This window comes from Sciurus carolinensis, chromosome 10 (assembly GCF_902686445.1).
Source record: "Sciurus carolinensis chromosome 10, mSciCar1.2, whole genome shotgun sequence".
NCBI lineage: Eukaryota > Metazoa > Chordata > Mammalia > Rodentia > Sciuridae > Sciurus > Sciurus carolinensis.
The window spans coordinates 43,495,751-43,510,848 of NC_062222.1; the positions used below are offsets into that span (position 1 = coordinate 43,495,751).

Consider the following 15,098-nt stretch of genomic DNA (forward strand, 5'->3'; position numbering starts at 1 on the left):
CTACCCTACCTTTACTTCCAGGGAAGGTATTGGATTTTGACAGAAAGAAGAAAGGAATTTCCAGGATCAAGGGACTGTGTGTTGGGGACAGGGAAAATTGTAATGAAATTGTAGAAAGAGATATACTGATATGTGTGTGTGTGTGTGTGTGTGTGTGTGTTTACAAATATATGTAAGTTATAATGGTTTGTTATATGTAACATTTATATACAAAATATTTGGTATTTTGTATAATATACTTTTATATATAATATTCCATTTTATTATTTACATATAATATGTACAATTTAAATAGACATGAGAGTATATATGGGCATATTTGTACAAAGACAGTGGAAGAAATCTTCCTCCACTGTTTCGGGACATAATGGATTTAGTAGTCAGTTAGCCCGAGGTCAAACACTAGCTCTAGCACTGACAATTTATGTGACTTTGGAACAACCATCCACTTTTTTAGGTGTAGAATAGATATTATTATAATACCAATTTAGGATTACTATGAAATTTAATGAGATACTGAATGTAAAGTACTACATACAGTGTCACATAAATGCTAATTATTGTCTTATTTCTTCTAATGTGGCATGGATATTTTCAATAAATTTTTTTCTTTTTAAATATGTTCTCAAAATATGTTTACTAAATGAATAAATGAAAGATATAATGGTGAGTTTATGTATCATGTGACTTTCATGTATATTTTCAGTGTAACAAAAGGACATCTCAAGTGGTGAGAAATGCTTAGTCCATAGGTACTAGACTTAGTTGGAGTTGTTGCTAGACGTACACCAAAAAGCCATCGCTAGTCTAGGGACCTAAAAGGATCCACACCACAGTGAACATGGGTGAATCATTTTAAGAGACCAAGAAAACAGAGTTCTTCATACAGCACAGTGAGGTCTCCGAAGGAATAAAATTATAAAATGGTGGTTGCATCATAGCATTCTGTTTTACAGGAAAGAAGGGAAAAAAACGTGTAATGCCTTTATCCTGTTTCGTTTCTAAAAATTCAGATGTTATTATTCAAAATTGACTATTGGAAATAAGATTCATTTCCACTGGTTTATGGGCCCTTCCCTTTAATGTTTGCTGACTCTTTAAAAGTCTTAAGAGGTTTTGTAGAAGCAACCGGCAGAAAGAGAAGGAAAAAAAAAATGTCAATACCAAACTCTGTTATCATTAGCTAGTTGCAATGATACAATACCATGTGTTTAAAAAGCAGTTCACATGTGCTTTCAGATTACAGTTATGTCCTGTGTCTGTAAATCCTTTCCTGTAGTCCTCACCTTGGCAGTGGCATGAGGGGAAGCACCCTTCTCCAGTAACAGCAGCGCCACCTTCTGGTTGTCATAGTGAGCAGCAACATGGAGCGGGGTAAGGCCATTCTGTAAAGGGTGTGTTTAAGTTTCAGCATTAAGAAATTAGCGTTAGCTGCCCTGAAACTACCAGGATGCATGGAAATTGATGTTGATTAAGTCTGTGTTAATTAATTAATATAGTCAACAGAAAAGAATAAAAATAAACAAATACATAATAATTTTCATATTAGACATATAACTAAAATTGAAAATGGGCTTACAAATAGCAAAGGGCATCTCGATGGTCACAACAAATGAAGAACTAAAATGCTATGTAAGAAATACCACACTGACATCACAGGGGTTCTTCTCAACATAGAGAAGTCGTGGGCCTTGTCATGACAAGAACACACATTTGAGGCGCAGCTCAAAATGTTTTCTGAATCTGTGTGGAAAATCATGAACAGATAATCCCCACTTGGCATAGTTGCAGCAGTTGGATTCACAATCCTTTCTGAGCACCGAGAAAAATATCTTCATAGACCTCCAGACCTATCAATCCAACTGAGTTTCTTAACTAAAACATAGTACGAAAACCTTTACCTTCCCTGCAGAATCTGCGGCAGCACGGCGTTGCAAGAGAAGTTTTGCCACATCCAGGCTTCCATACTTGGCTGCTACATGCAGGGGAGTAAAACCCTTCTGAAAACGTGAAGAAGAAATGCAAAATTTAATATTTTTCTAATGCCTATCAAGATCTTTATTTGATAACATGTTAAACAAAGTTTGCTCATTCTCGATTTGGGAAAAATAGAGTGAAATCAGTTAGGCCAGAAACAAGGACAAGGAAAAAGAATGAAATTTAACATTCAAAAGTTTGCTTAATAGGCTGAACAAAAGAAATTTTATTTTAAGTGCTTAGAGACTGAAATTTCACTTTATAGGTTTGGGATTTGTAATAACCACTAGTGTCAGGAAACTGACTCTGATTTGTGAGTGGAAAAACAAGGCCTGCCTTTTCTCTTGCCTCTAAAAATAATAGGATTGAAAGAACAGCTGCCTTCTATTTCTCACAATTCTTTTTATAACACCTTACTTCCAAATTTATTTAAAGTTTAGGATAGTTTCAGGTTGTGGAAAAAAATAATTATTTGAGATTCAGTTGATGTATTTGCTGCGGAAATATAAATGCAAGATAAATGGTTTGCAGAAAAAAAAAATGCTCACTATTAAAAAGTTCCTCACATCCTGACTTTTGTTTCCTGTCCCAGAAGCCCCACACTGTCTAAAAGACCAATTTGTCTTGTAAAACACATACTACTTCTGGTATGGTGTTGGGCTGATTAACACCAGGCTTTGAAACACACTGGAGCTTTCAAGCTCTTTTAGGAGATGGCTGCCCTGCACGTTTATATGTACCTGTTAACACATACATGTACATATGTCTTCTGTGCTCAACCAATAGCCATGTTCTGTAATTGGCAGTGTTTATAAATACAGATAAGTCCCTGGACGAGGATCTTGAGGATGGCACAGCTCCGACACTATGATCTCAAATCCACCCTTTTGGCCAGACACTTCAACCACATGTTCTTCTGGCACCCCAGTGGGAGGGGGAGAATGCTAACACTGACCAGAAACCCTAAAACACACACAGCAAACATGCCTGCAATAGGCGCGCTAAGATATGTCTTATTCTCAGACTATTCAAACCCTCATCATGAATACCAAACACACCTCCAGAGTCAATATTGCCCTTTCACAGTGTCACCAGACCAATTATTTTTAATTTTTTTTTTAATTAAGATGACATTTGACATTTTTTTCCCTTAACATTTGGTACTAATAAATTCTTGGAAGAGAGTGAATCTTCTGGTTTTTTCAAGAGTAGGACAAATGTAGGAAGTATCTTTCTTCTGGCATTTGTCCATATGAATCCACATTCGTTGTCAAAGCTCTGTGGCCCTGGACCCATGTACACAGTGCTTGGGGCGACTCTCACTGGAGATGAAGGTGAGTTCTTTGAGGCAAACCACGAGGGAAGAAGAAAAACTATACTCCTTATCCTGCTGGAGTAGTGATCCAATCCCTTTATAAATGCGGAGACTCTCATTAAATGAAGCTACATGAAATCATTACTATAGAAACAGAGTCGGGGTTAGAAAGCACCTCTTAGTCACCCAGCCCCTTCTCACCCCATGTCAATTTCATTAGGATTCCATCTATACTTTGATATTTATAAACACTTGAAAGGCTTTAATGATGATGAGTCACCTACACTTACCCTTTATCAGTTGCATTGTTAAACTGCCCTGGTTAATAGTTCCTTCAATTTTATCATACTGATTTAGTATGAATCTAGCATATGTTTTAAATAAAAAAAAAAAAAAAAAAAAAAAAACCCTTGAAAGACAAGGAACTCTTCTCTGTTTCTATATTTTCACATATTCTATTTATTTGTGCCTTCATCTGCTAAGATTATCATCTATTCTCCCTTGGGTTATTGTTCTATTATTATATGTTTGTTGCTGAGTTTCTGAATTTCTGGGTTTTTTTTTTCATTTTCAAGAATTTTCTAAGACCTTTCAATTTTTAGATGTCAGAATTTAAATAATTTTCAATTTATTTTATGGGAACATTTTTTACAGCTATGGGCCACCAGTTAAGTCCTAAAGGCACAAGTGAGCAGTTTCCCCTTCTAAGGGCCACCTCCCTGCCCTCAGTTCATACTTGTAAGCCTTCATCGTCCCAGATGGCAGTATCTATTTCTTTTACTATAAGCAAATTGAGTTTTTTTTTTTTTTTATGAATATGAATCACTACTGTGCTTGTGGAAATTATGTTACCCTGGGACAAATTCACTTATTCTAGACTTTCACTTGCCTCCTTTTCCTGCTCTTCTACTAGCTCAAAGTCTTTGCTCCAATTAACTGGGTGTGTTCATGTTTTACCCTGAGTCACCTCCAAATAGTGAATAATTTCAAATAGAATGCAAAAAGAAAAGGAAAAATTATCCTATTCTATCATGAAACTTTGAACATAAGTAAAATTCAGGCTGGTGTATATTCTTTGCTCAATGTCAACAAGAAATCATAAAGTATGATTTTCCAGTCTATAAATATTCAGACAAAAGTGCACTTGATGGAGAAAAGACTGGAGACTCGAAAGGGAATGAGATGAGAAATAGGTAATGGCTGATACAAGGACTGGAAAAATGCAAGATTAAGGCAAGTGAGGTCCTACATAGTACTCCAATCCACAAATACAGTACGTCAATCTAGTCTGACATTTTCTTGCTTATTAGTAATACCAATTCAAAGTATTTGGGAATCTTTTTTTTTTTCTCTTGAGAATACAATACTACAGGTTTTATAGTGAAAAGGGAAGGAAAAGTAGATTTTGCTTTAAGGAAATGATCATAATTAAAGTTCTAGATACCTGTACTAGAAATGACACTGGCATCAATTTTTTAAAAATGGAATCCAACACTCTTTTTAAAAAATATTATAGAAAATCTTACCATGCTTGATCATTTTGACAATGAATCTAAAATAGTCAGAGGAGGAAATAAGTTAGAGGCCTATGAGAGATTGGCCCTTGATTCTGTGTGTAGTAGAGCAGAGGGATTTTGACTTAGGAATCCTTTTGGTCCTAGCGTCATAAAGTCATTCTTCTTACCTTGGTAGCTAAGGAGTGCACTGCTCCTGCCTCCAAGAGGACAGATGCCACATCCACCTGGCCTTCCCGGGCAGAGATGTGCAGTGGCGTGTACCCATTAGTAGTGGCCGCATCTGGATGAGCCATATGTTGCAGAAGTAGCTGGACAATTTCTGTCTTACCCAGGCGAGAAGCAATATGTAAAGGTGTCTGTTCCTCCTACAACTCAAGTCAAGCAAAAAGTTAGTGCAGGCACATCAAACTTCATTGATATTATGTTTCACTCAGAGGTTTCATGATGTTTTCTTGACTCTCTAGTGACCTCTTCCTGGAAGAAAATCATTACTACTAGGACCATGGTTTCATTTGTATTTTTACTGTCAAAATGACCTAATTTGATCTAAAAAATATCCCTTAGATTTTAAATAGTATATACTTTCATGAAGTTGCTCACAATTTGCTGGGCACCCCAAAATATTTCTTCATTCAATATGGCTTTATCTCTCACATATGTTTAAATAGAAAAACATGGTTTTGAAAGAAACTGAGTCCAGAAGTCCTAAGACCTAAATTCATCTCTAAGAGCTTTCGCTATGAGGCAGAATTTATTCTGGAAACTGTATGAAGAGAAAAAGACCCAGGGAAGCTGGAAAACTTTGTGCTTAGTTCACTCAAAAGCCAAGGACACAAATGCTGGTCATTTTCTTCAAGGAGGAACTGTGGATAAAGAAGATATTGTAATTCGGTTTAAAGAGATTTTGTTAGAAAAATGTTGCAAAAGGGCCTGGAACTTACATCCAGGACTTCAAAGTTGAAATGGAACTCCTGCAAGAAGCAAATGGAATGAATTATTTGCCAAATGCTTAATTTTAAAAACAGAGAGGAGATAGCTGGGCATAAGTGATAGGAAGGACATATTTGAGGATCATGAAATTGCCTGTCTCTAATGTGCAGTCAGGAATAAAGTTTTCAGGGCTAAGAGAATCAGATCAAACCACTGTCCCTTGTAAAAAGAAAATTGGGTGTAACCTTAGTGATGAAAAGGGGTCTATCTTTATAATCTGTCCAGGGAATCTCATAATAAAACTGAGGAAGCAAAAACTGAGCCAGCTTCCAGGGCTAAGAATGAGTGGAGAAAAGATATGATAGATGTGTTCAAAGGAATGCAGTACCTGAAAGTCATGAAAAAAAAACAAAGAAAATATAGGAAGAGATGAAATTGCATTACTTCTAATACTGAAATAATCATATTAGCATTATTTACTTCTTGTTCAGAAGTAAATAATAAGTAACAGTAATGGTTATTCAGAAGTAAATAATAGTAATATGATTAGTTTAGTATTAGAACTGGAATTTCAGAGAATTTGTAATTCATGAATTTCCTTCATGTACAATGCCTGTCACTTATCCTTGTAACAGACCTAAAAGGAAGGCATAAATGTATTATTAGACCATTTTCCAGATGAAGAGAGTAAAAGAAATTTAATGAGTTCTCAAGAATTGTGCAAGGTCATTAAACTATTAAAAGAGAACTTGAATTCAGGCACTGGATTCTCGAGACAGTGTTTCTTGGCTACATATTCTACAGAAATAGATAAAATACGATACATGAAGACTGACTCTCAGCCGGACATGGTGGTGCCTGCCTGTAACCCAAGTGACTTGGGAGGCTGAGGCAGAAGGATCACAAGTTCAAGGCCAGCCTCAGTAACTTAGCGAGGCCCTAAGCAACTAAGCAAGAGCCTGTCTCAAAATAAAAAATATAAGAAAGGCTGGGAATGTGGCTCAGTAGTTAAGCACCCCAGGTTCGATACCTCGTACCAAAAAAGAATGACTCTCCATAGGAATGAAGAGATGAACATTTATAAAAATAAGTGGTTAGCAAAACATACAACCACCAAAAAATCAAACAACTTGAGAATAGCTGCAGTGAACATCTGCTGTTGATGGGTTTCCCTTCTCAGACCTCTGCCCTGCAGAACTCGGCAGTCAGGTATAGAAAGCAACACACTCTCCGAAGTGTTTTTTTGATGACAACTCTCATCTGCAGATAAGAAGTGGCAATCCTTGACCCTTGACTGGCGGTAGCTACTGTCACTGGAAAATGCTCAACTATGCCTCTTTGGTTCTCAGACCCCTGAGCATTAAGGTTTTGTTGTTTTGTTTTGTTTGCTTTTTCAGTTAAGAAAAAAGTTGTCTTGCCTATTTTTTTCAACTTTTAGTATAATCCTATAAGAAAATGGGAAAGGAAATGGAGAAGGAAAGGACACATAACTTTTGCTAAGAAAATCCTGCAACCTGTAACCAGGATATAAGACAGTTTCAAGTTTGGGCAATTATTTCTCTGTGAAATGACAAAAGCTGAATAAACTGCCCCAAGCTAAAGTTAAATGAAGCCCAAGAAAAAAAGTTGGAAAAGTGCAGAAGACTCCTAGGAAGATGTAAAGCAATGGGGGTGGGGGGGAAGGGCAGCCTGATGCCCTAGACCTTTCCCCAATAGGAAAGGCAACAATGATTTATTATAAAGTATCACTGACTGTGATGCAGCCTGGACAAGGAAATAGGTGAACCCTGCTTTACCTCCTGAGCCTGCTGTTTTACTTTGCTTAGAGGCAACCAAAATTAGGGAGACTTGTTGAGCCCCATGTCCTTTTACAAAGACAGGAATAACAGTTTCTGGTACACAGTTTAAAAAAAAAAAAAATTGATGAGCCAGGTGTGGTGGTGGTGCACACTTGTAATCCCAGCTGCTCAGGAGACGGAGGCAAGCATCAGAAGTTCAGAGTCAGCCTCACCAACTTATCAAGTCTCTAAGCAACTTGGTGAAAGCTCAAGGAACTTAGCCAGACCCAGTCTCAAAATAAAACATAAAACGTGCTGGGGATGTAGCTCAGTGGTTAAGTGCTCCTGGGTTCAATCCCTGGTACCAAAAAATAAAAAAATATTGATGATATTTCTGTTATTAGTTACCAGCTAACAGGGTTTCCAGGAACCAAGTCTACTGGTAGCTAACTAAAGTTTTAAATGAGTTAAGTTCCAAGTGAGGTTAAGCCTAGAGATAATGTAATCACTGAATCCCTAAATCAAAAGTTGGGCCCCAACAGAACAAACTCCTAAAGCAAGAGAACATGCAGATGGACAGGCCCTGGTGGTCCTCTTGGTCATTTCTCCTGTGACTCCTGGACAAGAGGAACCTTCCTCAGATAAGTTCCACAGATTGGCTGACCAAGGAACTTATGCCACTGCAGCCCCTGCTCTCCACTCGGTCCAGCAAAAATTTGTCTCTTACCCCTGACTGAATAGAGTATGCAGCTTTCAGTTTTGAAATTAGAAATATTATTGTGATTATATAGGGGTTTTGCTATATATTGGAAGTAAACAAAAAAATTATGATTTAGTCCTTAGTTATATGACCATGAAGTATTCATTTCAAAACTTGGTTGAGAATAACTACAGGTAACCCAGAGATCTTGACCTTGAGTTTAATGTAGTTATTAGATCTATTTTGTAAATATCTCCTCTTCGGGAAAGGGTGAGTTCTAAAGCAATGGCATTAGAGTTAAGAAAGGAAGTTATCAGCTGTGTGTGTGTGTGTGTGTGTGTGTGTGTGTGTGTGTGTATGCATGTGTACTGGGAAAACAAGTAAAACAGAGCAGATATGTCTTCACTTTTTTTTGCCCAGTACCTGCTGCACCTCTTTCTGAGAATAGCCCTCCCTCCTTTCCACTACATGTTGCTCTAGAGGGGCTGCTGAGCATTTTCCCCAACTCATAAATAGACCATGTGACATAAGAATGGGCCCAGGCTTGCTCTATGTCCTGGTCACAGTCATAGACTCAGGGAGCGGATGTGACTAATGAGAAACCAATAATTTGCTTGGATGAGACGGAGGAAACCTCTCTTTACATCAAAACCAGAGGTAAAGAGATCAAGTAGATTAGAGCTCAGCTACTTCCTTGTCCAGGCTGCCTCCCAGTGATGCTTTATGGTGAGGGAAATACTGTCTCTTAGCAGAGTTAGGAGGAAGATGCAGAACCACAAAAGAAATCCTCTTCTTATCCTAACTGTGGCCAGGACAAGTCAGCACAATGTTGAATTTGAGGACCCCAGAGCCCACTGCAGCACAGGGCTGCTCTGTGTACCAAATAAGGTAATTTGCTATAAATACTTCATGAATTATAAAGCACTGCACAAATGCTAACAAAATTAAGGCATTCCAGGGAAACATTAAAGGATCAAAGTTGAAAACTCATGGCACAAGGTCACCTTAAAATAGAACACATGAAGATCAGTGGTAAAGCACTCCTGAGTTCAATCCCCAGCACTCTGTCCCACCCCCCAAAATTAGAACTCGTGAAAAGGAAAATTCTAGTTCCTTGCAGCTCAGAGTATAATCTCAGAACAGAAGAAATGGCATTGCCTATGAGTTTGAAATGTAGAACTGAGTTCAAATCTTCAATTAACAGGAGCCCAGGTGATTTTTATGCACATTGACCTTTGGGGAGAACTGCTTTATAAGGCATGGTGTTTTTCCGGTTCATAATAGGAGGATCCTATTCTGAAGGGATTTCAGCTGCATTTTAGGGTAAGTGGTGAGGTAAAGAGAAAAGAAAACGTTTGAAATTTAATATTTAAATTAGGAGGAATAGCTGGGCATGGTGGCACATGCCTGTAATCCCATGGGCTCAGGAGGCTGAGACAGAAGGATCACAAGTTCAAAGCCAACTTCAAGCAAAGCCTTAAGCAACTTAGTGAGACCCTATCTCAAAAAATAAAAATAAAAATAAAAAGGGCTAGGGATGAGGCTCAATGGTTGAGTGCCTCTGAGTTTAATCCCTATACTAAAATAATAACAACAAATTAATTAATTAATTAAAAGGAATGAAGAATTAAGAGGTATTTGTTTTTATATGAAGGCCACAAGACTAAATGTAGTTGCAAAAGAGAAGTAAAATATAGAACTGATGAAATCTGCATATCAAATAAATACATAAATGAGTGAATGTTATAATATTTCAAAGGAAAGGGTTTGTAGGCAGTGTCATTTTTAAAGAAGGGGTTTCAGATGGTATCCAAAAGGATAAAAGCCTACAATGATAGGTTAAATCAATGTAGAAAGTGGGCTTATATACTTAAAAATGAGTAAATTTCTTTAAAAAATTTGAATATTAGAAAAATACTAAGGGACTTTATTTTAAGAGAAAAATTGGAAACTTTTATTATTAAATATGGATTATAAAAAGTACAGCAGGAACATTATCATAATTTTTGGTTAAAAAAATAGTGACGTTCATGATATTCAGAGTGTATTACTTGACAACAGAAATATTTTTTAAATTAGCAAAATGCCAGGTAACCTTAACAGGAAACAGGAAACAAGAAAAATGTGGTGTGGGGGAAAACACTGAATAACAAAAGCTCTAAAAATATGAAAACACTGAATCACAAAAGTTCTAAAAATATGAAAACATAAAATACCCATGATGATTACCAATGAACATATAAATTTCACTACTTGCACAATGAATAGAAAGTCAGATAAGAAGTAAAAAACTTAAGTCATGTCAAGGTTGCATGGATACCACTGAATTCTGCATGATGATCCATGGGAGGTATTATAAGAAAAAGCCTAATTAAGTCACTGAATCAGAGAATGTTGAGGAAGTTTAAAAAGGAGACTTGAAGTTTCTGAGTCCAGTCCTCATATTTTAATGATAAAGACAGAAATAAAGTGACTTAGTTAACATTCCTGAAAATTCTCATGACTGTAGCTAGATGCTTTCATTCCAATACAATGACTTCTCTAATGGGGACACAATGGTATGACTCAAGCTAAAGTGAGTCCTAACTTAACTTAGGTTTAAGGCATAGGATAAGGAGAAAGAGTGGTTAAGTAGTCCATAAGGATCTCAATGATGGTAGTGCCAAAGTTAATGGAACAACCTGGAAAAGGAAATAGAAGACATTTGAAAGATATCACTAGTGTGATCAGTAGAAAGAAAGGTGAGAAAAGAAATTGAGAAATAAAATTTTAAAAACAATAAAGAAGGTAAAATCAGCCCATGAGGAAATTGAAGTCATCAGAAACAGGACACACCTTATCAAGTAATCTGTAGCACCCAAATTCTTCTATTCTGGAATAGCGAAAATGTAGTATATCTAAATGTATAAAGACCAGAGTGGAAAAGAAAGTAGACCTCAATATAAAAGAGAGGAAAGTGAAACAGATAAAAGGGAAACATTAAAACTTTGAAGATAATTTGTGTTTTCTTTTTTTCCTGATATTTTGGTTCTTAAGTAACTTGAAAGGAATGACTATAAAAACTTGGTTTTGGTGGTGGAAGTAAGAAATTAATTTTAATATATATATATCATCTGTATAGCTCAGGTGGAAGATTTCAAAATTCATGAAAATAAAGAGATATATGGGAATATTTTCTGGGTTAAAAAATCATTAAGATTTAGGTCAATGCTGCATTTCTTAATGCTAAATTATACATATTTTCAAATGTTTCTGAAACTGGGGTTCATTTTTCATTGTACATACTTAAATATGTGTGTCTCCTTTTTCTTTCTTTTTTTTGCCTGAAAATTTGTTATTGAACTGATGCATTCACTTGGGTCCATGGCATTTCCAAAACAAGGAACTGAAGAATACACACTCTCTTAAAGATGAGACCATGCACTGCGAAAGTTGAGAACCTGGGAGCCCCGGCACCTACCCTGGCTCTGGCATCGACAAGGGCACCATTTCTCAGGAGGCATCGGACCACTTCCACCTGCCCTGCCCGGGCCGCCATGTGCAGTGCCGTCTCCCCACGCTGCCAGGAAACAAAAATCGTCCAATCATAAATAAACCCTCTGCTGTGGATGGTAAAGAATAAAGATGTCCCTTTTAATGAAATTCAGCAATACATCCAAGGATTTAAGAAATCTATGAAGAGGTATAGTTATTTAGTTTGGAAAAATATAGTTTTGTGTCTTCTCCATCTTCATAAGGATAAAGCAAATATTTTATTAATTTTTTCAGTCTTTGACAAACATGAACTTACCCACACATCCAGGATACCTTAAGGTTTAACTTCACAATCAAGTTGATTATAATTTATACTGGTTTGGAGATAAAGTTATCTTTCATCCTACAAATCTAAAATCTGTCATGGATCCCATGTCAATAAGAAACTTCAAATACAGAAGATGGAGTAACACAGAAAAAAAAAATCACATTACTTGTACCCGACTTATTTCTTTTCAAAATTCAAACTTAACTTTTGAATAATGATACGCTATTATTTCCTATCTGATTTGTCCTTGTGTTATGAGATTAGATAACAACCGTTCATACAAGAAATCTGATTTATCCTGGAGGTGTCCTGCTTAATGTTAAATATAGGCAGTGATTTGAGTGAGCTCCTGAGAGATGAGTGGAGTAGCTGATCACAGGGTCATCTGGGGAGGTCAGTACCACTGGGCACCACGTCAGTGCTCAAGAATCTGACACACTCATCAGGAGGTGGGAAGCATGAGTGGTGGACGTAAGAGGAGCTGCTCACTGGGAAGCCTGTTATGACTGAAGAGGGCAGAATTTCCTTCAATCAAATCATGTCACAGTGAGAACAAGATAGTGGAATAAAAATTATTCTATGTGGATTTGCCATGATGCTTCTAGAACATAAGGCTGATTCCAACCAAGTAAAGCAAACCATTTCAAATACACTAAATGGATCTTAAATATGGTTGTGGTAATTGGATATTTCTGACAAACACCTGTGATTAACATCTTCTGATTCTTTGGACTACAAACCCTTAAATCTAGAAGGTTTCAGGTGAATTTTAGTTTGGTATGTGGCTCACAGTTCATTTTCCCCACTCTTGAAAGACCCATACCTTTTGAAGTTACAAGAAATTTCTGTCAAATGACTTAATTGTGAATGCATTAAATTGAATGGATGCTCTAATTTTCTCTTCTTTGTTGATGACTCAGTCATCTCTAGTATCTGATGGCAAACTGTGACTTTTGTGAAGTAAATCTATGTGGAATATGTTATTTTATAAAATGATATTATCTCTGGAGTAGTTGTTTTTGGAGATTAAATATATAGCAATTTTTTTTCCTTTTTGGACAACCATGATTTATAATTTGTTTTCTATAACATAGAAAACCTGTCTCTAAAAAGATGAAGCTAAGATTTTCTAACTGCTTAAAAAAAAAAAAACCTTCACTTCTAGGTCTGATAAAAGGTTAGCAATCTTATTAGTTTTGGTAGAAACAAAGGCAAGAACAAATTATTTCTTGACAAGAGGTTAAGTCAAAGAGGCACCAGGAGTTCCTATTCAATGGTGAATTTACATGTTTACAAGTCAAGCTTTATCAACAAAGGATTTTCAAAATCTAAAAATGTTTTCAATACTAGTCTTAATATTTTGAAAAGCTTTATACATAAAATATTTTTATAGTTTTTACACATCTGAAATTGATGAGTTAGATATGAAACTAAAGTATTAAACTTCATATTTAAAGAAAAGTTACATATATACCCACATCTGGTCCTTCCACTTTTTAACAATGATCTTCAATTCTTATCTAATGACTCTGAAGTAACTAGCATTTATTGTAAATTGCCCTTACCCTTTTATATTTATTTTATATATATTTAGGTATAAATAAGAAAATGAAAGGAAATGTATACTGTTTAACTCAGTAATTTCCATTTCTTTATTGTTAGCCTGTTTGCATTATTTTAAACTAATTAACCTTAAGAATTGGGGGAAAATTTTAAACAATACAAAGGATGAACTTCGCCATGTCTTACAGGAAAGAGAGATGATTTCATAATAACCTGCATTCTGGTACTCTCAATAGTCCTAAAAGTGCTCGCTCTTCTACTTCCATGGTTGTCAATGAATACATTGGATTATGAGTGTACTGTAACTGGCAGGGCAGTTTTCAAGATGCATTTATAAGCTTCCTACAAAAGAAGCTTTTCAGGGAAAATATCTGCATGTGATTGAGTTACTGGTACACTTTACACTTGGAGTGAATTTTCAGACAAAAACAAGACCAGCAAGAGAATGGGTATGCTCATGTCCAAAGCAGGTACTAAGTTTCATGCTCCTCTTCTCAATTGTTAAAATCGACTGCAGACAGCTACATGGACTTCCACTTTGGCTGCATCAAATTGGAAAGCATCAAAGCACAACAGACAGCATTGCATTCAAAAATGCAACATGATTTCAGGCAGCACACAGAGGCTCCAAGGATGGGGTACTTTGGAGTCAGGAAATGACCAACTCTAACACAGCAAGCAGGCAATCAGTGCTCACACAGCTTCTTAATCAACTTGCAAGAGTACTGGATCAAGTAGCTATATCCTCCTCATGTTCACAGACATCCTACCACTAGAGAAAGTTAAATTCCTCTAAATGTAGGAGTGCCAGGGTTAGGAAATAAAAATACAGATGACCGGTTAAATTTTAATTCCAGACAAACAATGAATAATTATTTTAGTGTGTCTCAACTATTGCATGGGACACACTTATACTTAAAAAAAAAAAAAAATCATTGTTTATCTAAAATTTAAATTTAACAGGGAGTCTTGTATTTTATCTGGCAACTCTAACTAGAGATGTGTGTGCCCTAAAGAACACATCTTTAAAAGTAAATGAACAAAAACGACTAGGAATCCTGTTGAGAAGAGGATTAGATTGGCAGGTACTTCTCAAGAATTTGTTCTGAGGGGGATGGAGGGAAAGAAAATATAATGGACAAACGAACAGAACAAAACGAAGAACTTTAGAAGGACTAGTTGAGAGTTATGTTTAATATAACAATTGCCAGATTTGGGAATCTTTAATAAATTGAAAAATATGAACATTTTTATTGTTTTATTTATTTTTATTAAAAAATCTTCGTGTCTTCTACAAAATTTTCCTTCTTCTGCCCCCGGAAGAGCATACTGGAAGGAAATAGTCACCAAAGATTTGGAATTGGTCAGTTAAGAGGCAAAGCAAGAATGGTCACAGAATCCACAACTATTTTGTATGGATTATTCTTTGAAGATTTTGCAAAAATCTCCCCTAAAAAAGATTAACCTAGGGGATTTCAATCAAACAACACCGTGGAATATAATTGTATATATTATT

General features: G+C 36.1%; 1 protein-coding gene across 31 annotated transcripts in view; it reads right to left on the minus strand.

Moving 5' to 3' along the window:
* Nucleotides 1-15,098, minus strand: part of Ank2 (ankyrin 2) — a 555,326-nt gene that overhangs the window by 96,177 nt on the left and 444,051 nt on the right. For 26 of the 31 annotated variants that reach the window (XM_047565837.1, XM_047565838.1, XM_047565836.1 and 23 more), the window contains 4 exons: nucleotides 11,678-11,776; nucleotides 4,977-5,174; nucleotides 1,902-2,000; nucleotides 1,287-1,385 (listed from right to left, as the gene is read on the minus strand). In XM_047565837.1, coding sequence (XP_047421793.1) covers nucleotides 1,287-1,385; nucleotides 1,902-2,000; nucleotides 4,977-5,174; nucleotides 11,678-11,776 — 495 coding nt within the window. The remainder of the gene's footprint in view (nucleotides 1-1,286; nucleotides 1,386-1,901; nucleotides 2,001-4,976; nucleotides 5,175-11,677; nucleotides 11,777-15,098) is intronic. The other 5 variants (XM_047565858.1, XM_047565856.1, XM_047565857.1 and 2 more) reach the window with 1 other exon arrangement.